Source organism: Equus asinus, chromosome 25, assembly GCF_041296235.1.
Source record: "Equus asinus isolate D_3611 breed Donkey chromosome 25, EquAss-T2T_v2, whole genome shotgun sequence".
NCBI lineage: Eukaryota > Metazoa > Chordata > Mammalia > Perissodactyla > Equidae > Equus > Equus asinus.
The window spans coordinates 42299329-42325237 of record NC_091814.1 but is presented as its reverse complement, the minus strand read 5'-3'; the positions used below and the strand labels follow the sequence as shown (position 1 = coordinate 42325237).

Genomic DNA, 25909 nt, shown 5'->3' with positions numbered 1-25909 from the left:
TATGCTTTTAATCGCTTTCCTCCACCAAGTAGTAAGGATTGTTTCCAGCCCATTTAACTGCAAATTGAGTTCTCTGATCTCTCTAGTTTCTTATCTCCATGGCAACTAGTTATTACTTGAGACTGCTCTTCTGTTGAGAGGAGAAAAAAGCTTTTAGGTTCTGAGCCACATGCAGTCACTTCTTTTGAATTTTTAACCTTTTCCCAAGAACTGTCAATCAAGGATTTCGCCTCCTTTTACTAAAAAATGCATTCCTTCTTTGTTTACATCAATATCAGCCCACACCTTACAGGCTGCGCTCTCTCTTCTGTGGTGGTAAAGAAATGTTACTAATTGAAATTATTTTTAAATACTTTGGTAAATTTTTTTCAGTGGTTCTTTTTTTTTGATTGAGATGTTGCATTTTAGGAGCGTTAGCTAATGTTCCAGAACTACGACTTATCTAAAGTGTCTCTGATGGTCTTGAAAGATTAGGATGGTGGTTTTTTTGTGAGGCCTGCGTTTGGTCCAACAGAACACTTTATAACATACTTCCACTTTTGCAGTAGATTCTGAGATTGCCGTAATATTAATAATGCAGCCAATAATTTTACCACTTTGTAGGCACTTTTGTTAAATGATATAATTTAACTAAGTACCTCTGTGAAGGAAACACATCCTCAAAACTCCCATAATTTTAACTCTTGCTGAGGAATGTGGTTATTCAATCCTGGCGTGCATCGTGAGTCAGAAGGTTGTTACTAGAGAATTTATAAATGAGGCAGTTGATTTGATACATGACTCAAGAACCCTTTACTTTTCTCCCATTCTGGGTAAAAACAAATACTGTCTTTTGATTGAATATTTTAGGCTGTAACATGTCCTTAACTATAGTGATACCATTCAGTAAGAAGCTGAAAATCTGAATTCCTCAAATCTGCAAGCACTCCACATCCAAACACCAAAAGCCAGAAGCAGCGGTCTGAGTAGTACTGCGGTCATCAGACTTGGTTTTTGCTGATGTACCTCTTCAAAAAATTTGTAAGCTATGTTGTTATTTTCTCAGACATTTTTAAGTTTACATCTGAAATTTTTCATCTTAAGTTTAAATAATTACAAAAAGTGTAGCTTCCAGTGTATTTTAAACATTCACATTTAAGAACAAAACTGCTAAATGTTTGTACTGAATGTATCCAGGTAATCTAAATATAAAAGTATGATACTCATCGTGATTTATATTTTTTAAATGAAGCAATTCTACAATAGTCCAAAATTTTACATCTCTTTCCTACTGAACTTTTTTTTAATGTTATATATTTTTATGTTTTAATGACTTTTGTTTGGTACCATATATGTAAATTGAAATTAAATTATTAATTTCCTACTACTAGAAGGTGCTAAGAGATTTTTTCTTTGTGTGTTATAATGATCATTACCCTGATTATTATCTATTGTTGATCAAAGTAACAGTACAAATGTATGACAAATTTTAATAGTTTTTACACACAAACGTTTCTTAATGAGTTAAATTTATATTACTTATTACTAATAAGTTAGTAACATAGCTAAGTACACGAGAAAAGAAAGTTTTTTTGTTGCAATGCCACTCAATTTTTTGGACAAATTCTGAGTTTATATGCCCAAAAAATTGCATAGTAGTCTAGCATCAATAATTATTTTTAGGGGCCGGCCCAGTGGCTCAGCGGTTAAGTTCACACATTCCGCTTCGGCAGCCCGGGGTTCACTGGTTGGGATCCCAGGTATGGACCTATGTGCCACTTGTCAAGCCATGCTGTGGCAGGCATCCCACATATAAAAAATAGAGGAAGATTGGCACAGATGTTAGCTCAGGGCCACTCTCCCTCAGCAAAAAGAGGAGGATTGGCGGCATATGTTGGCTCAGGGCTAATCTTCCTAAAAAAAAAAAAACTTTTAGTGATCTATAAAATTTTCTTTGTTGAAAGCAAAGAGTTGAAAATAAACTGAATAAAGAATTGAACATATACTGAATGAAAAAAGGATTTGTTAACTAGAAACTGGAGTCATTCACTTTCTCTGTTTCTAGACAGTATACCAAAAAGCTTGAGTAGAACCAATCATATGATACTTAATTTTAGAGGCTCCTTATTTAGACCACCATTCTCAAAAAACAATTAGGAAAGTAAAAATATTGTTGATTTAAATAGGCATTTGCCAGTGCGGTATTTTTTGATGACATGCTTTTATCTTATCTTTAAGTGTATTTTTGAAAAATCTCTTGGAATCACAGATTACTCTCATCCAGTTTATAGGGAATATTTGCTACATACCCTAATTGGATAACTGGTTAGCCAAATCAGAAAAAAATTTGGCTTAAATTAATATATTTATATATACCCCTGTGTAAATACCTCACTTCTTAATTCTAATTCTGACTTAGGTGGATAGATGAGTATATAGACAGACAGAGGAAGCATGCATTCAATAAGTATTATTGAGACTATTCTGTGTATCAGGTTGTACTAGATAATAAAAATAGAGCAACAAACAAAACACAATTCTTGCCCTCAAGAATTTATAATCTAGTAGAGGACAAAGACAAGTAAATTGGCATTAGTTGCTTACACAACAATGTGAATATACTTAAAACTTCTGAACTGTACACTTAGAAATTAATATGGTAAATTTTATGCTATGTGTTTTTTACCACACACACACAAAAAAGACATTAAAACAGAGGGTAAAGAGAGAAGCAGGTACCAGAACAGCCTACACCACAAGTCACTAACTCAGCCTCTAGGCCTCATGATGGGAAGTGTGGAGAAGACTTCCCAGAGGTGATAGTTAAACCATACCTTGTTGTCTGTATTAAATTAGGAGGATTCCAGTTATCCCATTATATCTTTTGTTCAAGGCCATGTAATTTGTGAGTGTTGGAAGGGTTACTCTTCCCAATTCTGTCCTCTTCAGCTTAGGGCTCCCCCCCACCCCCCGCCCCCAGACAAAGCCACACCTATGAAGCTGAGATAATAGTATCTATTGTGTTTACTTTATAGATTTCTTGTAAGGATTAAATAAGGTAGTGCACATGAAATCGCCTTATAAACTCTTAACTTGCTACACAAATGGAATTTATTATTAAATGAAATATAATTCTCTTTGCTGTTTAGAGCTAGTATGTATGTGTACTCCTTTATGGGAAAGTCTTTTTAAGAGAAACCCTTATGATTACCTTGGCTGGGTGGGTTGTAGGGACTAGTATCATTTAGGGATGTGTTTGGCTTTTTGTTCAAGTAACAACAGCTGTTTACTCACTGAACTTGATTCACGTGCCCACAGTCAAATTTTTTTAAAAATAAGCATACTTTTAGAGGGACCATTGGTTATATATCTTAATCATATCCCTAAATTTTTTTTTTAAAAAACCCACTTTTTGTAGTTGCTACGTATTAAATTTTTATATCACTAAATTTTTTTACCAAAAAGCCTAAAACAGAGGGAAAAAATTAGAAAGAAAACTCAGAGGAGCCATTGACAGAAAATTGCACATTGAGCAATGATTAGAAGTAGAATTTGATTCCTATTGTTTTCTTGGACAATATGTAAGAGAAAAAAGCATCAGAAAACATAGACTTTAGAAGTAATCATTGAGCCAAAAGAATAGATTCTATATGGTTAATGGAGTAGATCTTTTTCTATTGAATGCTTATGTGCTATTGCAAAGATGAATTTAATTGGGGGGGAGCAGTGTAGAAGAGGGTGAGGTAGCCTTGTTCAGACTCAAGAGATCTGAATCTTTTCAGAGACATAGCATACAAGAGCTACCATAGTAACAGCATTATTGGGGGCATTTTCAAGATTGTTCCAAAGGTTATGTCTTATGTTATACTGCATGATTTGTAAAAATGGAGGTGCAAGAGTCAATTCTCTACCTAGAGTCATTTTTTAAAGGTGAGGGAGGGGGTTTAGGCAGCTCATTTTAGGGAGGCTCTGTGATAATATTGCAGCCAGCCCTCACTTGTAGTAAAAAGGAAAACACATTTTAAACATTTCAGTGTATTTCATTTTCCATCATTGAAGTTTTAGAAACAAAAGAATTTTGTTAGCAGCCAATTTCTGTATTTTAAGAATTCGCGTTTCATTGCAAGGCTAAACTTGAAGCCAACTCCTACAAGTTTTTTGTTGGAATTAGTATTGGAGGAGACAGAAGAGTATTTTAAATGGTTTTTGTGTGTCCTTGAGGTTTCTTGGCTTTGGCAAGGAAAAGCCTGTGGGAGGTACAATAATAGAAAAAGCCATTGTGGTGGTATTTCTAACCCCTTGTTGGGGAGAGAGCACTTCATTAGATTTTCTGTTTTTCATTTATGGTTTCTAACATCCTAAAATATTGATGAATTCTTTTGGACTTAGCTCTTTGCTATTCTCTGAATATATAGGAGAAAAAGATTTCTTTTAAAAATACTTTATATTTTACTTTAGACTTTTGTGTTAGTATTTGCTAACAAGCATTTGCTACTAGGCTTTTAAAAATACTTGGGAAAAAAGAGAGATTCTCTGCTCACTTAAAAGCTGAGTTCATTTGTGTTTGCTTGGTTGTTTTCCAGCGCCCAGAGCCCTTCTTGTTGAACGTTCTCTAAGGGCTGCTGTGCCCCTAGTGAGGATTCCTCAGCAGTAGTTCAGCGCCTTTAGTGCAAAGAGCCATTTCATTGTTTTGAGTGAGCACACACGGTTCCGAAGTGCTTCCTCTCTGGGCTATGGCCAGTTTGCTACCCTGTTTCTACCCTGAAGAATAGGCTGCTATGCCAGAATTTCCAAATTTTAGTCTTGTTATACTGTATAGTATAATAGAAACACTTAGTTGTTGTTTTTTTTAATTCCCTAGGGAAATTTTTGGCTTGTTAACTTTTTTTTAAGACATGCACACAATTTTTTAAAACAACTTATTTGGATAAATGCTTTCATTTATGGCTTACTATTGAAAGTAGTTCAGATCTTTAACTCTTTTGAAATTTCATATATTCTACTTTAATTTCTCTAGCCTAACTAATGCAGACAAAAAAGTAGATTATTTTAGAATTCATCACTTATCAATATTGGTTTAAATCCTGCTGATGTTATAGAGTCAAATGTCTGAGATATTGTTTGCTTCTGATTATTAACTTGACTTTAGCAAATATTTCCTGAGTAGCTTTTATCTATTCTGCATTGTGCTAATTTTAAATGGTGTTGAATCATATGCACCTTGGACACGTTAACTGATTACAGTAGTACCCACTCCATAAGAAGGAAATATGTGCAGAATTCTTTAGGGAGAAATGAGAGAACAGGGCAGAGATAGACCAGAAGTGTTACTCTAATGGGTCTCTCAACACACACAAAAAAAATCAAGAAAGGAACTAAGGGTTCCTTACTGACAAAAAGATTTATATTTTTTCCATCAGCTTTTATCCTGCTTAAAGTGATTAGAGACTGTTTAAACTTTTTATTTTTAATGAAATCTCAAAGAAGACTGATACTGCAACTGATGAGATGGTTCCTAGATGAAGTATTTGAATAGATGTTTCAGAAGTACTGGCTTTGATCCTTTTGGTAAAATTTGGGATAATACACATTTTACTCTACTTCTAAAAATATTCAATTTGAAAGAAAAAGTATCAAATGAAGGTTTCTATAAAAAGGCATCACAGTCTTGGACTGTTTCACTCTGAAATTAAGAATTGTTTCAGATGGCTTTTTTTAGATCTGATATGTTATACTAGTGTAGAATATTGGCAGGTTGTGGGAAATGCTGGAAGAAGTTTTGGCATTCCCTCTCTTTCTCTCTGTGCATGCCACCTATTATATATACTCTGACTCCCTTCTTTTTAGATCTGTTAATTAACCAAAATATGGAATATATATTATTTCTTATATTTCTAGATGACGTTTTTGTGATCTATGTTTCTTTTTTTACTCAACTCTAATTACTGTATCCTGTTATTATAGCTGCTTAAATATGTACTCCAATTATTTCTATTTTTAAAGGTTTATAATTTTAGCTTGTGTTTATGACTTAATTTTTTACGGTTCAATTAAGAAAAAAGTTCCTGGGGCCGGCCCCGTGGCCGAGCAGTTAACTTCACACACTCCGCTTCTGTGGCCCCAGGCTTGGCCAGTTCAGATCCTGGGTATGGACGTGGCACTGCTCATGAAGCCATGTGTCCCACATAGTACAACCACAAGGACCTACAACTAGAATATACAACTATGTACTGGGGGGCTTTGGGGAGAAGAAGAAGAAAAGAAAAAAAAAGATTGGCAACAGATGTTAGCTCAGGTGCCAATCTTAAGAAAAGAAAAGAAAAGAAAAGAAAAGAAAAGAAAAAAGTTCCTAACCGTATGTGTATAGTACCTGAAACTTTCTTAAAAGTTGCATAAAATAAGCACTTGAGACATTGTCAACAATTGATAAGATCTTTGTATTTCTTTGTAAAGTGATTGTGGTTGATAGCATTCCATTTAGTTAAATAAATGAAATTGTATCTTTTGCGGGAGAGAAGGCAGAAACATGTAATTTTGTCCATTCCAGGATAGTTGTTATTTAGTTATATTGTTAAAGGAGTGGGAAAAGAGAGAAATCAATCTTTAATAATCACTGAAGAGATCATTTTGCTATTGAGGAGCGAGTGAATGAGGATCTATATGAATAGTAGTAAATTGAAATAAACACAATTTAATAATTGAATTACCTTCTTGATTACAGCTATCACATCTATTTTATTCAACTGACGTTTGTAAAACACTCACAGTGTGTCAGAGACTGTGCTAGATGCTAGGTGTACATAGATGAACATGACATACCGTGTCTTTAAGACATCCTGTTGGAGCTCACAGTTTTTACTAAGGAAGAATAACAAATAACAAGAGAACACGAAAAATGTAATAGTACTGTATTATGCGTATCGTGTAGGGTACTGAGGTGGTTTGAAAGAGGGAGTGGTTAATTCAATGAGAGTTTTGATGAAGAGCCAAGTTTTTGTTTTTTATTGAGTTCATAATAGTTTACATCATTGTGAAATTTCAGTTGTACATTACTTCTTGTCCATCACCATGTAAGTGCTCCCCTTCACCCCCTGTACCCACCCCCACACCCCTTCCGCTGGTAACCACTAAACTGTTCTCTTTGTCCATGTGTTTATCTTGTACGTATGAGTGAAATCATACAGTGTTTGTCTTTCTCAGTCTGGCTTATTTCGCTTAACGTAATACCCTCCGAGCTAAGTTTTTTTTTAATTAACCTTTTTATTTTGAGATAATTGTCAGTTCACGTGTTGTTGTTAGAAATAATACAGAGAAATCCCATATACCCTTCACACAGTTTCTCCAGTGGTAAATTACAGAAATATAGTACAATATCACAACTAGGATATTGACATTGATGCAGTCAAGATACAGAACATTTCCATCATCTCTTGTTGCCTTTTTATATCACACTCTCTTCCTACTAGCCCCACTTTCTCCCTAACCCCTGGCAACCACTGATATGTTCTCCATGTTATAATTTTCCCATTTAAAGAGTGTTATATAAGTGGGATCATACAGTTCTGTAACCTTTTGAGATCTAGTTTTTCACTCAGCATAATTGTCTCAAGATTGATCCAGGTTGTTGCATAAATCAATAGTTTGTTCATTTTTGTTGTTAAGTAGTGTTCCACAGTATGAATATACCATAGTCTAACCGTTCACCCACCGAGTGACATTTGTATTGTTTCCACTTTCAGACTGTTATGAACATAGCTGCTATAAACATTCATGTACAGGTTTTTGGTGAATATAGATTGTCGTTTCTCTGGCTTAAATGCTCAAGAATGCAATTGCTGGGTAGTATAGTAGCTGCATGTTTTTTTGACAAACTGCCAAAGTATTTTTAGAATAACTGTACCATTTTACATTCTCATCAGCAGTGTATGAGTGATCCGGTTTCTCCACATCCTCACCAGCATTTGATGCTGTCACTATTTTTTATTTTAGCTGTTCTGATAGGTGTGTAGTAATATCTCATTGTGATTCTAATTTTTTGGACATCATTTCATATGCTTTTTTGCCATCTGTGTATTCTCTTCAGTGAAATGTCTGTTTGTGTCTTTTGCCCATTTTCTAATTGGATTGTTTTTTATTGAGTTTTTAGAGTTATTTATATATTTTAGATACTAGCCCTTTGTTAGATAATATTTGCTAATATTTTATCCCATTCTTCAGCTTGTCTTTTTTTTTTAATGATTACTGGGCTTGATTTTTTAACACAGTTTTAGATTTATAGAACAATTGAGCAGATAGTACATAGAGTTCCATATACCCACCTCACCCTCATCCGACCCCACTCTCACACACAGTTTCCTCTCTTATTAACATCTTGTGTTAGTTTGGTACATTTGTTACAATTAATGAACCAATATTGATAGATTATTGTTAACTGTAGTCCACAGTTTCCTTTGTGCTATACAGGTCTGTAGGTTTTGACAAAAACATAATGACCTGTATCCACCATTACAGTTTCATACAGAATACCCTAAAAATCCCCTGTGCTTCACCTCTTCATCCCTTTACTTCCTCACCCTAAGAAACCACTGATCTTTTTACTAAGTCTATAGATAGGCTTTTTCCAACATATCACATAGTTGGAACCAGATAGTATGCAGCCTTTTCAGACTGACTTTTTTCACTTAGCAATAGGCATTTAAGCTTCTTCCAATGTCTTTTCATGGCTTGATAGCACACTTCTTTTTGTTGCTGAATAATATTCCATTGTATGGATGTACCAGTTTATTTCTCCATTCACTTGCTGAAGCACATCTTAGTTACTTCTAATTTTTGACAATTGTGAATAAAGCTGCTATAAACATCCATGTGCTGGTTTTGGTAGGGTCCTAACTTTTCAACTCAACTCAGCCTGGGAGTATGATTGCTGAATCATATGGTAAGACTGTCTTTAGATTTGTAAGAAAGTGCCAAACTGCCTTCCAAAGTGGCTGTACCATATTGCATTCCTACCAGCAACGAATGAAAGTTCTCATTGCTCTGCATCCTTGTTTGCATTTGACGTTTTCAGTTTTTTGGATTTTAGCCACTCTAATAGGTATGTAGAGTCATCTCATTGCTTTTTTAACTTGCACTTCCCTAATGACTTACGATGTTGAGCATCTTGTCATATACTTATTTGCCATCTGCGTATCTTCTCTGGTAAGGTGTCTCTTCAGACCTCTTGTCCATTTTCTAATTGGGTTATTTGTTTTATTATTGTTGTCTTAAGAGTTCTTTGTATATTTTTGGACACAAGTTATTAGATAATATTTGCAAATATTTTCCCAGAGTCTGCAGCTTTTCTTTTCATCCTCCTAACATGGCCTTTCACAAAGCAAAAGTTTTTAATTTTGGTGAAATCCAGCTTACCGCTTTTTCCTTTTATAAGTCATGCTTTTGGTTTCAAATCTAAGAACTCTTTGCCTAGCCCTAGATCCTGAAAGTTTTCTGTCTTTTTTCTAAGAGTTTTATGTCTTACACTTAAACTTGTGATGTATTTTGAGTTAATTTTTGTATAAGGCGTGAGACAGGTTGAGGTTCATTTTTTTTTGCCATCGGATGGCCAATTGCTCCAGCATCTTTTGCTGAAAGGGCTGTCTTTCCTCTCTTAAATTGCTTTTGTGCTTTGGCAGAAATCAGTTGAGCTCATTGGTATGGTCTGTTTCTGGGCTCTTTCTATTCGTTTGCATTGATCTATGAATCTATCCCTCTTCCAGTACCACACAATCTTAATTACTCTAGCTATATAGTAAGTCTTAGAATTGGGTAGATTGATTCTTCCTACTTTATTCCTTTTTTTTGAGGAAGATCAGCTCTCAGCTAACATCTGCTACCAATCCTCCTGTTATTGCTGAGGAAGACTGGCCCTGAGCTAACATCCGTGCCCATCTTCCTCCACTTTTTATGTGGGACACCTGCCACAGCATGGCTTGCCAAGTGGTGCCATGTCCGCACCCGGAATCCGAACCAGCGAACCCCAGGCCGCCTGAAGCAGAACGTGCGCACTTAACCACTGTGCCACTGGGCCGGCCCCTACGTTATTCTTTTTCAAGACTGTTTTAGCTATTCTAGTTCCTTTGCTTTTCTATATAAATTTTTGAATAATCTTGTCTATATCTACAAAAAGTCTTGCTGCAGTTTTGGTAAGAATTGTGTTAAACCTGTTTATCAATGTGGGGAGAATTGACATCTTTACTATGTTGTGTCTTCCAGTCCATAAACACGTTAACATTTATTTAGATTTTGTGTGTGTGTGTGTGTGAGGAAGACTGTCCCTGAGCTAACATCTGTGCCAGTCTTCCTCTATTTTTTATGTGGGACACCACCACAGCATGGCTTGATGAGCAGTGTGTAGGTCCACAGCCAGGAACCGAAGCCATGAACCCTAGGCTGCCAAAGTGAAGTGTGCTGAACTTAACCACCAGGCCAGCTCCTATTTAGATCTTCCTTCATTTCTTTCATTAGCATTTTGTATTTTTCAGTGTACAAGTCTTTTACATATTTTTTTGAGTGATCATGAATGATGATATTGTATTTTTAAATTTTGGTATCCGTGTGTTCATTAGTAGTATATAGAAATACAATTGACTTTTGTACATTTATCTTCTATCTTGTGACCATGCTGAACTCATTCATTCTAAGTCAGAGTTTTTGTATATTCCTTGGCATTATCTACATAGACAATCATGTCATCTACAGATAGGGACAGTTTTATTTCTTCCTTTCCAATCTCTGTGCCTTTACTTCTCTGTATTTTCTTTCTTTGCCTTATTGCTCTGGCTCAAGCTTCCAGTATTGTGTTGAGTAAGAGTGGTGAGAGCAGGTATCCTTGCCTTGTTTCCAGTCTTGGGGAGAAAGCGTTCAGTTCTTGCTCAGCTAATGCTGTAGGTCTTTTGTTGAAGCTTTATCAAGTTTACAAAGTTCCCTCTATTCCTGTTTTTCTCGGAGTTTATTTTGTCATGGTTGGGTGTTAAATTTTTTTCAAATGCTTTTTCTGGATCATTTGATATGATCCTGTGATTTTTCTTCTAAACTTTAGCTCATTAATATGGTAAATTATATTATCAATTTTTGAATAATGAACCAGCCTTGCATCTCTGGAATAAACCCCACTTGGTCATGGTATATAATTCTTTTTATATATTGCTAAATTCTATTTCCTAGTATCTTGTTAAGGATTTTTGTGTCTGTATTCATGAGGGATATTGGTCTGTACTTTCCCTTTTTTTTTTTTTTAACTGTGTTTGGTTTTGGTATAGGTGTAAAACTAACTTCATAAAATGAATTGAGAAGTTTTCTCTCTTCTGATTTACAGAAGAGTTCTTTAAAAGTTTGGTGGAATTCTCCAGTGAAACCATCTGGGCCTGGAAATTTATTTTTGAGTAGTTTTTGAATTACAAATTCAATTTCCTTAACAGTTATAGGACTCTTCAAATTATTTCAAACTGAGTGAGTTGTGATAGTCTATGTTTTTTGAGGAATTTGGTCCATTTTATCTGTTGTCTAAATTTATGAGTGTAGAGTTTTCTATAGTAATCTTTTATTATCCTTTTGATGTCTTCAAGGTCAGTAGTGATATTCCCTGTTTCATTCCTAATATTGGTAGTTTGTGTCTTCTCTCTTTTCTTTGTCAGTTGTACTAGGTTTGTTGATTTTATTGATCTTTTCGAAGAACCAGCTCTTTGTTTCATTGATTTTTAAAAATTTTTCTTTTCAATTTTATTGATTTCTGTTCTTATCTTTATTATTTCCTTCCTCCTGCTTGCTTTGGATTTATTTTGCTGTCCTTTCTCTAGATTCTTAAGGGGGGAGTTTAGATTATTGATTGGAGACTTTTTCTCTTTTCTGATTTATGCAATTGTGTGTATAATATATGTATAATACTGTGCATTTCCCTCTCAGCACTGCTTTAGCTGTGTCCCACAAACTTTGATGTGTTGTATTTTCATTTTCATTTAGTTCAATGTATTTTTAAATTTCCCTCAGACTTTCTCTTTGATCCATGAAGTATTTAGTAGTATGTTGTTTAGTTTCCAAGTGTTTAAGATTTTTCTGTGCCCCATCAACGTATATGTTCACTGGGCACTTGAAAAGAATGTGCTATTGTCGGATGGAGTGTTTATTACATCTTCTTGGTTGATGATGTTGTTAAGTTCTATATCCTTGCTTATTTTTTATTTGTTCTATCAGTTGTTGAGGAGGAGAGTTGAAATCTCCAACCATAATTGTGAATTTGTCTATTTCTCCTTTCAATTTTATCAGTTTTTGCTTCACATATTTTACTACACTGTTGTATGATGTATACACTATTAGGATTGCTACATATTCTTGGTAGATTGACTTTTTTATCATTATATAATGCCTCTCTCTGTCTTCAGTAATTTTCTTTGCTCTGAAATCTACTTTATTTGATAGTAATATAGCCACCCTGCTTTCTTTTGATTAATGTTTATATGATATTTTTCCATCCTTTTACTCTCAAGCTACCAATAAATTATATTTGAAAGGAGTTTCTTATAGACAGAATGTAGTTGGATCGTAGTTTTTAATCCCTTCTGCCAGTCTCTTTTAACTGGTATATTTAGACCATTGACATGTAATGTAATTAGTGGTGTGTTAGAACTTAAGTATACCATTTTCTTTTTTGGTTTTCTACTCTCTCTGCTTTTTATTTCTGTTTTTAGTTGAACATTTTTAAAGTTCCATTTTGATTTGTCTATAGCATTTTTGAGTGTCTCTCTTTGTGTAGCTTCTTTAGTGGTGGTTCTAAGTATTACCTTATATATGCATAACTTATCACAGTGTCCTAGAGTCACCATTTTACCAGTTTGAGTGACTTATAGAACCTTACTTCCCTTTACATCTCTTTACCCTCTCACATTTATAAGATATTTCTTGGCTGCTTTCCTGATTTTTTTTCTTTGTCTTCAGTTTTTGGAAGTTTAATAATAATGTGTTTTGGCATGGATTTCTTTGAGTTTATTCTCTTTATGCTTTGCTCAACTTCTTGCATCTATAGGTTTATGTCTCTTATCAAATTTGGGGGAGTTTTCATCTATTTTTTCTTCAAGTACTTTTTCAGCTTCCCCCTTTTCTCTCCTTCTGGACTCTGATGACACAAATATTAGGTCATTTCTTATGGTCCCATAGGTCCCTGAATCTCTGTTCATGTTTTTAAAATCTGTTTTCTCTCTATTGTTCAGATTGGGTAATTTCTATTTTCCTGTTTTCAGTTTGCTGATTCTTTCCTCTGTCTCATCTATTCTGCGACAACAATTTGCTGAAATTTTTATTTCAGTTATTGTATTTTTCAATTCTAATATATCCATTTGGTTTTTCTTTATATCTTCTATTTCTTTTCTGAGACTTTTTATTTCTTTGCTGAGGCTTTATGATTTTTCATTGTTTTGAGCATTTTATGATTGCCCATTAAAGCATTTTTATCATGACTGCTTTAAAATCTTGTCAAATAATTCCACATCTCTGTCATCTCAGTTTTGGCATCTGTTGGTTGTCTTTTTTTCAGTTAGTTTGAGATCTTCTTGGTTCTTAGTATGACTAGTAATTTTCTGTTGAAACCTGGACATTTTGGGTATTATGTTATGAGACTTTGGAGATATACACAGATACACAACCCTTTAATTATCCTTTGGATTCAGAACATTGCCTGCTTTTATATGGTAGCACTAGCTGCCAACTAACAGCTTTGACATAATCACCTTCTTTGTCACAAATATAAGTACAATTTGTGTGGTTTATTTGGGTATTGTATTTTATCCATTTTTATTAAAATGGGTGAGAGTTATAAAAGATAGTACACACCATTATTAAAAATAAATGTCTCAAATTTAATACAATTAAAACAAAGATGGAAATCATTTGGCATGCAGAAAGCAGCAACTTTTAAGCATAAGTGCAACCCTCATTGAATTTGAAGAGATTAGCCATGTTCTGTTGTAAAGGGTAAAAGCAAAGAATGTCTGTAAAATCTTGGGAATAATGTCATTAAAAGATTGTCCCTAAAAGGTAAGGAAGATATAATAAGGGGGTTTCTTTTCTTTTTTTTTTTTTAGCTCTCAGGAAATAAAATCCTCACATAAAGTGTATATCTGTTACTTGACTTTTTCTTTCTTTCTTTCTTTCTTTTTGATGAGGAGGATTGGCCCTGAGCTAGTATCTGTTACCAGTTTTCCCTTTTGCTTGAGGAAGATTGTTGCTGAGCCAACATCTGTACCAATTTTCTTCCATTTTGTATGTGGGATGCCGCCACAGCATGGCCTGATGAGCAGTGTGTAGGTCCATGCCCAGGATCGAAAGCAGTGAACCCCAGGCTGCCGAAGCAGAGTGCATGACTTTAACCACTATGCCACTAGGCTGGCCCCTTATTTGACTTTCTCGTGTTCACCTTTATACAGGTTTTCAGGGACAGGTTGTATGTGTAGACTACCCAGAAACCATATCACCTCCCCCAAATTCAATTTGGCAAATTATTAATTGAGTTCCTGCTACACGCAGTGTAGTGCATAGGCCCTGGAAAAATGCAGACTTGGGATCTCTCCCTAAGATGCATTACAATTTGATAGACGACTAGATATACAATTCACTCTACTGTAAAGTTAAATTCTTTTTAAAATGCTGGATAGGGTACAGTCTTACAGGAGAGAGAAAAGAAGTATGTATATATACATTGTAAAAGAATATAAACACAGGGGCTGGCCTGGTGCTGGAGTGGTTAAGTTCATGCTCTCCATTTCTGCAGCCCAGAGTTTTGCTGGTTCAAATCCTGGGCTTGGACACAGCACTTCTCATCAAGCCATGCCGAGGCAGCGTCCCACATAGCACAGCCAGAGGCACTCACAACTAGACTATACAACTATGTACTGGGGGGCTTTGGGGAGAAGAAGAAAAAAACAGAAAGAAGGAAAGAAAAAAGAAGGTTGGTAACAGATGTTAGCTCAGGTGCCACTCTTTAAAAAAGAAAAAGAATATAAGCACAAACAAAATGTTTTATGAAAAGAATCTCATAGGAAGGAGAGATTACCTTCTTTCTAAACTTACATGTATTATTTTGTCCTTTGCTAACTTTTATTTTTAAATTTTTATGCATCTCAGAAATGTTAACTTGAAAGGGGGTTTTTATAACTCTCATTGCTTTTCTCAAGCCCCTAATTCAGTCCTTCCCTCTTTACTTTTCCAGACCACTTTGTCTCCTGCTACCTTGAGAAAATTGAACCTATCAGGAATCATTTTCCTTCAGCTATCTTCTGCCTACATACTTGACTTAATCCAAACCCATTCTCACCGTATTTTTCCCAGTCTTGGGTAACAAGATTTCCCTCCTAATGTACTCTGACCTCATTTCCTCCTTTCTCTTTCAAGATCTTGCTCTGGCAGTCACCCCTTTTCTTTCCTAAATATTTAATCTCTTTGTCATTACTAGCTCCTTCTTTCCAGCCTCTATACATGCTCAAGAGTCTCTCACCCTAAAAAGACTTCCCTTATCTCATTAAGCCATCTGGTCTGCTCTCTTTCCCTTTCTCATTCCTGCATCTCAAACAGTAGTCTGCCTATCCTCACTGTCTGTATTCCTATAGCCACAATAACTCTATATACTATTTAAACATATTTACAAACCTTGAACTGTATACAAATACAGGATTAGGATTTATATTTTGAAAAGGATAACAGAAGCTATGTAACATTTGGGAGGGCTCTTCTCTCTGGATCTTTGGTGTAAAGGAGTACAGGGAGCATAAACTCAACCAAGTTTAGTCAGATGCAGACGGCAAACTTCTATTTCTGATCGTATCCTTGCCCTTTTCACAGAAGGGGCTTGTATTTATTTTGATAGTTTCAAAATGATTTCATTGTCTACATATATATGACTCCCAAATCTGTATCTCAAACTTCTTATTTTTATTTCCAGTTGTTTCGTGGGTGTTTTCCGTCTTAATGTCTCATAGGTACCTCCAAGTCTACATGTTCAAAACTAAACTAATTTTTTCCCTTAAGCTTGCTTCAGGCGCCATGTTTACTATCTCAGTTCATGGCACTATCCCACCCATTCACCCAGATTAAAAACTAGGAGTCATCCTTGACTCTGCTGTTTATTTGTATTTCCACAGTTTGCTAATTCCTGCCAATTTTAGTTCCTAAATATTTCTCAGTTTTTTGCCTGACCTCTCTATACCGCTACTTCCTCTCAGTTCTAGTCCTCATCATTTCTCACTGGGCTCCTACAGCAGCCTTTTCATTAGTACAGTGCTTTCAAACTTGTCTCGCCTATCATCTTTAGTGCTGCACTATTCGGTAATGTAGCTGTTGGGCACTCGAAAAGTGCCTAGTCTAAACTGAGATGTGCTGTAAGTATAAAATACAAATTGGATTTTGAAGACTTAGTGTGAAAAAAAAGAGTGTAAAAGATATCATTAATAATTTTATATTGATTATGCATTAAAATATCATTTTAGATAGGTTAAATAAAATATATTATTAAAATTAATTTTACCTGTTTCTTTTTACCTTTTAAAATATGATTACTAGAAAATGTAATATTACTTATGTAACTCTTCCTCCAGCTTTTTGTGTGGGTGACTCCTTCTCATTATTCAGGCCCCAACTTAGAGACCTTCTCTGCCTGAATACTGTCTAAAGGAATTCTGCCAGTCTCAGTCATATCACTCTGTTCTGTTTTCTTTATGGCGCTTTTCACTGTCTGAAATCATCTTGTTTATTTGTATATCTGGTAATTATCTACCCCCACTAAGTAGTAAGGTTCATTGGGGCAGGAAATTTGCCATTAATGAATAAGGTTCACTACTGTGTGCCTGGTACCTAGAATAATATCTGGCATATAGTAGGTGCTCATTTATTGAATGAATGAATGAATGAATGGTTTCTCTGTTTGACATGACTCTCTCTGCCTCATAAACCCGTTTAACTCGTAATCAAGTCCCTTCATGACTCAGCTCAAGTAGCACCTCCTCCACGAAGCCTTTCCTGGCTCTTCCCCCTTCTGAAAGCCTGGATTATTGATTCCTCCTCTATGCACAGGTCTACCGTTGCCCTTACACGCTGTTTTGGTTTACTTTATATCTCTCCTCTTTTACACTTAGCCCCTAATAGTTCTTCAGTACGTCCCCATTCTCTAAAATAGACCTGGTTACCCAGTAGACGTTCAGCGTATGTTTGTTGAATATAGAAGTAAGCAAATTTTTCTTTGGAGTTAATCTTAAGCATTATAACTATATAATAAATAATGCAGCTTATAGTAGACACTCAGTCAACATTTGTCGAATGAATGAGTGAATTCCTGTGTACTGTTTTTCTTTTTTCATTATTATTATTTTATTGAGGTCATAATGGTTTATAACATTGTGAAATTTCAGGTGTACATTGTTACTTATCTGTTTCTGTATAGACTGCACTGTGCTCACCACCAACAGTCTAATTTCTATCCATCACCATATATATGTGCCACTTTACCCTTTTGCTCACTCCCCAACTCCCTTTCCCTCTGGTAACCACTGATCTGTTCTTTTTATTATAAAAACAATGTAGCAATATTATAAAGGCTTGTTTAAATCATTTATAAAATCACCACCCTAATAGGAACTATTTTCCTCAGTCCATTTTCTTCCTGTCTTTTTCCTTTTTTGAGATATAATTGACATACATTATATTAATTTCAGGCATACAACCTAATCATTTGTTTGTATATATTGAGAAATGATCCCCACAATAAGCCTAGTTCGCATCCATCACCATGCATAGTAACAGGATTTTTTTTCTTTTGATGAGAACTTTTAAGATTTACTCTCTTAGCAACTTTCAAATATGCGGTACAGTGTTATTAACTATAGTCACCATGCTGTATGTTACATCTCCATGATTGATTTATTTTATGACAGGAAGTTCATACCTTTTGACTCCCTTCACTCGTTTTGCCTTTTCCTCCACCCTCTGCTTCTGGCAACTACCAATCTGTTCTCTGAATCTATGAGCATGGTTTGTTTTGTTTTGTTTTAGTTTCTGTTTATAAATGAGATCATATGGTGTTTGTCTTTCTCTGTCTGATTTATTTCACTTAACATAATGCTCTCAAGGTCCATCAGTGTTGTTGCAAATGATAAGATTTCACTCTTTTTTATGGCTGAATAATATTCCATTGAATATATATATATAAATATATATATATATAGATCTCTCATTTTATTTATCTATTCGTCCATTGATGGGCACTTCGGTTGTTTCCATATCTTGGCTATTATGGCTAAAAAATCTTGGCTAAATAATGCTGCAGTGAATATGCGGGTGCATATGTCTTTTCAAGTTAGTGTTTTCGTTATCTTCAAATAAATACTCAGAAGTGGAATTGCTGGATCATATGGTAGATCTTTTTAAAAATATTTTGAGGAACCTCCATATTGTTTTCTATAATGGGTGTACCAATTTACGTTCTCACCAACAGTATACAAGGGTTCTCTTTTTGCCACATCCCCATCAACACTGGTTACTTTTTTTCTTTTTGGTAGTAGCCTTTCTAACAGGTGTGAGGTCATATCTCATTGTGGTTTTGATTTGCATTTTCCTGATAATTAGTGACGTTGAGCATGTTTTGATGTACTTGTTGGCCATCTCTGTGTCTTCTTTGAAACAATATCTACTCAGATCCTCTGCCCATTTTTTAATCGGATAGTTTGGTATTTGTGATTGAATTGTATGAGTTCTTTTTGTATTTTGCATATTAACCCCTTATCAGATAAACGACTTGCAAATATTTTCTCCCATTCAGTAGGTTGTCTTTTCATTTTGTTGATGGTTTCCTTTGCTGTGCAGAAGCTTTTTAGTTTGATGTAGTCCCATTTGTTTATTTTTGCTTTTGTTGCCTTGACTTTGGGTGTCAAATCCAAAAATTCATCACCAAGACCAATTTCAGGGAGCTTACCGCTCATGTTTTCTTCTAGAAGTTTTACGGTTTCAGGTCTTACATTCAAGTCTTTAATCCATTTTGAGTTAATTTTTGTGGATGGTGTAAAATAGTGGTCCAGTTTCATTCTTTTGCATGTTGCTGTCCAGTTTTCCCAACACCACTTATTGAAGAGACTGTCTTTAGCCTATTGTATATTCTTGCTCCTTTATTGTAAATTAATTGACCATATATGTGTCAGTTTATTTCTGGGCTCTCTGTTACGTTCCATTGATCTGTGTGTCTGTTTTCATGCCAGTACCATATGTTTTGATTACTATAGCTTTGTAATATAATTTGAAATCAGGAAGCATGATGCCTCCAGCCTTGTTCTTCTTTCTCAAGATTCCTTTGGCTATTCAGGGTCTTTTGTGGTTCTATACAAATTTTGTAATTGTTTGTTCTAATTCTGTGAAAAATGCCATTGAAATTTTAATAGAGACTGCATTGAATCTGTAGATTGCTTTGGGTAGTATAGACATTTAACAATATTAATTCTTCCAATCCATGAGCATGGAATATCTTTCCACTTATTTGTGTCTTCTTTCTTTCATCAGTGTCTTATAGGTTTCAGTGTACAGGTCTTTCACCTCCTTGGTTAAATTTATTCTTGGGTATTTTATTCCTTTTAATGTAATTATGAATGGGACTGTTCTCTTAATTTCTTTTTTTGATAGTTCGTTATTAGCATATAGAAATGCAACAGATTTCTGTATATTGATTTTTATATCCTGCAACTCTACTAAATCCATTTATTAGTTCTAACAGTTTTTTGGTGGAGTCTTTAGGGTTTTCTATATATAGTATGTCTTCTGCAAATGCTGACACTTTGACTTCTTCCTTTCCAATTTGGATGCTTTTTATTTCTTTTTCTTGCCTAATTGCTCTGGCTAGGACTTCTGATATGCTGTCGAATAAAAGTGGTAAGAGTGGGTCTCCTTGTCTTGTTCCTGATCTTAGTAGAAAAGCTTTCAGCTTTTCATGGTTGAGTAGGATGTTAGCTATGGGCTTGTCATATATGGCCTGTATTATGTTGAGATTTGTTCCCTCTATACCCACTTTGTTGAGAGTTTTTGTCATAAATGGATGGTAAGTTTGGTCACACGCTTTTTCTGCATCTGTTGACATCATCATATGATTTTTATCCTTTATTTTATTATGTGGTGTATCATGTTTGATTTGTGCATGTTGAACCATCCTTGCATCCCTGGAATAAATCCCACTTGATCGTGTTGTATCGTTTTAATGTATTGTTGAATTCAGTTTGCTAATATTTTGTTGAGAATTTTTGCTTCTTTTTTCCTGTCTTTTTCTTTTCTTTTTAATTATGCAAGTAAAACTTAGATACGTATCACTGTAAAAGTGAAATTCAAATAATGCAGAAATACGTAAAGTTAAAAGTGAGTCCCCTTAATAATCTTACTTTCCTCATCAAAGATAGCCACCTCTGTCTTTTCTGTAAACGTGGTTTTATATACAGTATGAGATAATAATATGTGTATAGTTTTTAAATTCTATTTTCTACATACCTTAGAAATGTTTTTAATGTTACTTCATAGTTTTATGGAACTGTTTTTTCATTTTAGAGTTGTGATAGAGAAACAACACTGTATAGTACAAAAAGTTCTTTGGATGGATTCCTATTTCTAATTTCCTCATTTATCTGTAGGCCTAATAATTTCCATTTTTGTCTCAATCATTTTAAGGTTATGAATTTTCTATAATTACAGAATTGGAAAGACTTACAGTCTGGATTCAAACACAGACTTTCTAACTTCAAATCCAGTTATCTTTGCACTTATTGACTGTCTCTCTGAACTTCAGCTTCCTTAACTGTAAAATGAGAATAATTATGTCTGTCTTGGCTGCCCTGAGGATAAATATGATAATCACTTGAGGAAGTGTAATATATGTGACCTCACATATTAACTAAAACACATTAAAGGTCAGGGAAGTATCCATGTCCATTAATTTTTCAGAAAGCCATATTAATCTCATAATTCAGTGGTTTGATTTTTTGGGGTTGTAGGAATAAAACTAGGATTTGCTAGCTGCCAAACTTATTCATAACTCAGCTTACTGATATAGGTTTGGGCTTTGAAAAGGTGTGCAGTCTGTTTTATTTGTTTTCTTACTTCATTTCAGGTTAAAAACTAGTGAACTATTACCAGAGTAGAAATGTTTTAGTTGAAAAGAAGACTGTTCACTTTCTCTTCACTTTTGTCATTTTTAAAATATCCTCCCTGAAATATGATTTAGGATGATTTCCATGTATAATTTTTCTCATTTCTCCCTTAGTACTTTTCCTAACATGTTATTTTTCTTTGTCCTTCTGACAATGGCTATGGGTACAAAACTCTAAGAAGGTTATTTTTATTTGTTTGAGATTCAGTAGATACCATTACCATAAATATGTCCAGTATGAATTATGTGTCTAACATGGCAGGTGTGTAATAGATAGAAGCTTAGGGTAGAATAGCAATGACTTGATTTTCTGTGATTCTGAACATCACTAACATGGGCTACCAGAGTTAGCCAAGAGAGAATTAGATGTAATTACTTGCCCAAAGTGATAATATCTTTCCAGTACATCCCCTGAATATCAATGAAGGCAGATGACTTCAGGGAGAAGCACTCCTCATTTGGGAAATGGGAAAGATCAAATAAGGGTAATAATTAAAAAGACCAAAATGTAGCATATGTAGACCAAGTGTATGCTAGTCATCATTTGAAGAAGACCGTAAGATAAAACATTTCTTATTCCAAAATACTCTGTTAAAATAATCGCATATTTGGTTTTTTAAGTCAATCAGTCCTCATGTATGTTTCATAGAAATTTATCAGGGCTTAGAAAGGAGGGAGGCTCTTGACCCACTGTACCATTTTAAGACTTATATTCTAAGGATAGGACTTGATTTTAAAATCTAGAGAAAAAAAAGAGAATTAGCACATTACTTTTAGTGTCATTATTCATTCCTTTTCGTTTTTTTTTTTTACTTTTCTGCCCACAGTCTCCTCTTCTATAATTTGAATTGCATGATTTCTTCAATAATTAGGAAAGAAAATCAACTTTAATAAGACTTGATATTTCCTATACTCACGAGTTTATTTTGTTACCTCCTGCTGAATGTACTATTACTCTGTTCTGATTTGGTTACTCTTACTAGCAAACAAAATGATTGTTTATTGTTGCAAAAACCAAACGTGATAATATATATAAAGCACCTGGCACATAGTAAGCATTCAATAAAAAAAAGTTGCAAATATAAATTTATAGTTAATTGTCTTTATCTCCGTGTTGATCTTGTTTTGAAAATATGAGAAGAGTGTAAATTTTATTAACTTGCTGAATTTGCTTTATTCTTTGCAAACCTTAGTAGATGAGTTATAGGATTTTTTTACTGCAACCATGTTGTTAATTATTGAACAGTGTTACTCAGCTAGACCCTGTATCTGTCTATAGAATGAAATGAATACATCAGAACATCCAACTAACTCCAGATAATAAGTAAATGTTTTGTTAGGGCTTTTAAATTGATAACTCAAATGGCACAATGTTTTAGTGTAAATATTCAACCCAATTTGATTTTGATGAAGAAAAGTTTGTGGAAATAATTTAAACCTGAAAATGTGTTTATATTCCAAGCTTGACTGTTCATTGGAATCACTTGTGGACCATTTAAAAAAATATTAGTTTGTCTTCCCTGCCACTGACATTCCAGAAGAAGAGGCTGAATAGTGGTGTGCTGGTAGATATTTAATAAACAAGCTCTTGAGTGGGAGTGGGAATAGGAGGCACTGATTTGCAGTGTTTGCTGATTTCCATCGTATAAATAACTTCCACCATAGCCAAATTCAAGCTACTAAGATAATAACATTGAATGCTCGGAAAAGATGTGTAGTAGCACAGTATTATATAGTATTTCCATCATACAGATACAATAAACGTAATCTAAAAGAATAGATAATGGCAAAATTTAGTAGAATAATTAGGAAGTCATGAATTTTGAGATTTTGCTACTTTCGTTTTTAATATAACTAATTGGAAGTTTATGTAATTTAATTTTTAAAAATGACTATGTTTACAACCAGCTTACAAAGTTTCTGAAAATTTAACAATCAGCTCTCATGAGCTGCTTTGAACTGACTAACACAACACTGTAGCTCTGATATATCTGTATTTTTTTAACCTAGTAAGTAATTCTGACGCAAGCAACCAGACCAGTTATTTTCCTAAAATACAGATCTGATTCTAAGGCCCAAGAAAGCATTCCACAGTCAGACTCAGAATGTCTTTTCCAGCCTCATTTCAAATCATCATAAATCCTTACATCTCTATATTTTCACCCACACTAGATGTAGATTATTTGCAGCTTCTCAGACACACCTTGCACTTTTCCACTCCCATGCCTTTTCATTATCTTCCTTCAGCCTTGAATGGCCTTACCTCATCTGCCTGACTTTTGCAACGCTATTTATTTATCCTTCTGGAAATAACTCAAATTCTACTTCCTCTTATTTCCTACTGTTGGAAACATTCCCATTCTCCTTGATGTTCTAATAGTAGTTTGTTTATATTCATTTTTAGCTCAAGTTTATCATCAAGAACAAACTGTTGTTTCACTTACTGGATTATAAATTCATAAAGGGCGCCTTTGACCCATACAGGACCTAACACTTTAATACCTAAAAATGATTAATAAACACGTGTTTATCTTAATAGGAAGGATTGTGGATAGCGTATGATGCATTCTTTACTCTCTGTGCCTTTGGTAAACTAACCAAAATTCAAATTTTTTTTTAATCATATGTTTTGTACCCTTTTTTCCTGATGATTCAGGATCGTATTAGTAGTTACACACCTACATTCTGTACACAGAGAACACAAATAACATCATGATGACTCTCAAACTTACCATAGAAGAATTTCATTAGAGAATATATAAAGGACTTAAGAGTGAAAAAGACTAAATCGTATAACTACATTTGCAAATTATTTTTGTTACTCTGATTTAGTGCACTTTATAGTGTTCTCAACATAAAGGCAAAAGTTACTTTATAGTATTCCCAGCATAAAGTCAAATTAGACCTTTCTATCGATAAACAACCTCTAAAAGGAGCAAAAATATACCATGCTTTGCTTTGTGAGTTGAGAGAAATTTGCTTTTACATATGTCCTTAAGGATGAATTCCTCATCAGTCTGTTGCTTTCTGGCGTTTTATCTAGAATTAAAACTATCTGATTGCCTTCACAATAAGTATTGAAAAAATGTAAGTGTACAAAGGAAATGTTCTTCTAAAGTAAAAACAATCTGAGAATTTCTTGAAGTGAATGCAGCACATTCCTTGTTGGTGTTTCATATATTTTTTTTAATCTTTGACCCTAAGCTGCCACCTGATGGCAAAAATTAAAATGACATCGTTTTGTAATATTCAAAACTTCCATTGCAGTTATTTGGATTTTTACATATTCAGCATAGAGCCTCCAAAACTCCAAATGCACGTTTGTACAGATTTTATGTATTTGATAAATGTTTAATGATTACTTTGGAAGGAGAATCAGATTTATTACTTAACCTTGTTAGACAATAATCCTACTAGGTAGATTTGTTTAAAATCTTTTCTTATAGAGCTGTATAAAGAGTCTGTTTTTAAAATAGTTTTATTTAATGAAGAATTTTACTTAAATCTAGTGATTTTCTCTTTTCCTTTTTCTTTCTTCAGAACGGGGTCACTCAGACACTGTGGTGTTCTTTTACCTGTGGATCGTATTTTGCATCATCAGCTCCTGCTATACTCTGATCTGGGATCTAAAGATGGACTGGGGTCTCTTTGATAAGAATGCCGGAGAAAACACCTTCCTCCGGGAAGAGATTGTATACCCTCAAAAAGTATGTACAAAGTGTTTGCGTTTGTTAAACAAAAAAATAACTCAGGTGTTCCACCAGGTAAATCCTATTACAATACATACCCAATCCCAACGTAATATTATAATTAGAAAAAATAATTACCAAAAATATTAATTCATTCAGTAAGCGAAAATGTGTCAAGTGTTTATTATATGCTGGGCATTAAAGAAAATAAAAACAAAGTAAAATTCTTGTTCTCAAAGAGGCCATAAACTATGTTCTAAACAGATAAGTAAACAGATTGCAATGCAATGTGTTAAAGACTAGAAAAGAGGAATAAATAACTTATTATAATTTATTATTTGTTTTTGAACATGCAATTCACTTTGTCTCAAATGCCCTCTCTCACCTTTGTACCTTGCAAACTCATCTTCCTTCTTTTTAAAAGTCAGTTTAAGTGTTACTTTCTCTAAGAAGCCTTTCTTTATTTCTCCAAGCATATTTACCTGTTTGTCCTAATCCCAAACTTTCATTATAGCAGTTATCACATTGTATTATAATTATCTGGTTCGGTATCCATATCTCTCACTGCCCAACATGGTGCCTGGCATATAGTAGATTTAATGTTTGTGGAATGAATGAATAAACACTTGATGGATTGAACAGTGCTATGAAAGCACAAAGGAAAGGGAGTACCTAACTCTGCTTGGGTGCATTGAAAAGACTTCTCCTTTCATTTATTTCAACCAGTTTTTGTTGAAGTGCCAATTCCATCTGAAAATATATGGATAATTCCTTAGGAAGTATTTTCGGATTTTATCTATATATGAAGAAAAGGACGAGAGAGGCCAAATTTAGAAGTCAGAAGATCAAGAGTATCTTTACTCAGATATTGAAAGAAATTAAACAACAAACTGAAAATCCTGACAAGTGAATTCTAATCCCAGCTCCCTCACTAACTAGCTGTGTAACTTTAGGCAACCAGACTCCAGTGTATTCTCTTCTATAAGGTATGGGATTATGCTAGAGACCTCTTGATCCTTTCCCAGTTCTGAAATTCTGTGATGAGGAGGGG

The 25909-nt window shown here is 34.3% G+C and overlaps 1 protein-coding gene across 1 annotated transcript in view; it reads left to right on the top strand.

The window, feature by feature from the left end:
- The window catches only part of XPR1 (xenotropic and polytropic retrovirus receptor 1), a 203463-nt gene that overhangs the window by 161291 nt on the left and 16263 nt on the right, over positions 1-25909 (top strand). The window contains exon 12 of the mRNA XM_044757779.2: positions 24710-24876. Coding sequence (XP_044613714.1) covers positions 24710-24876 — 167 coding nt within the window. The remainder of the gene's footprint in view (positions 1-24709; positions 24877-25909) is intronic.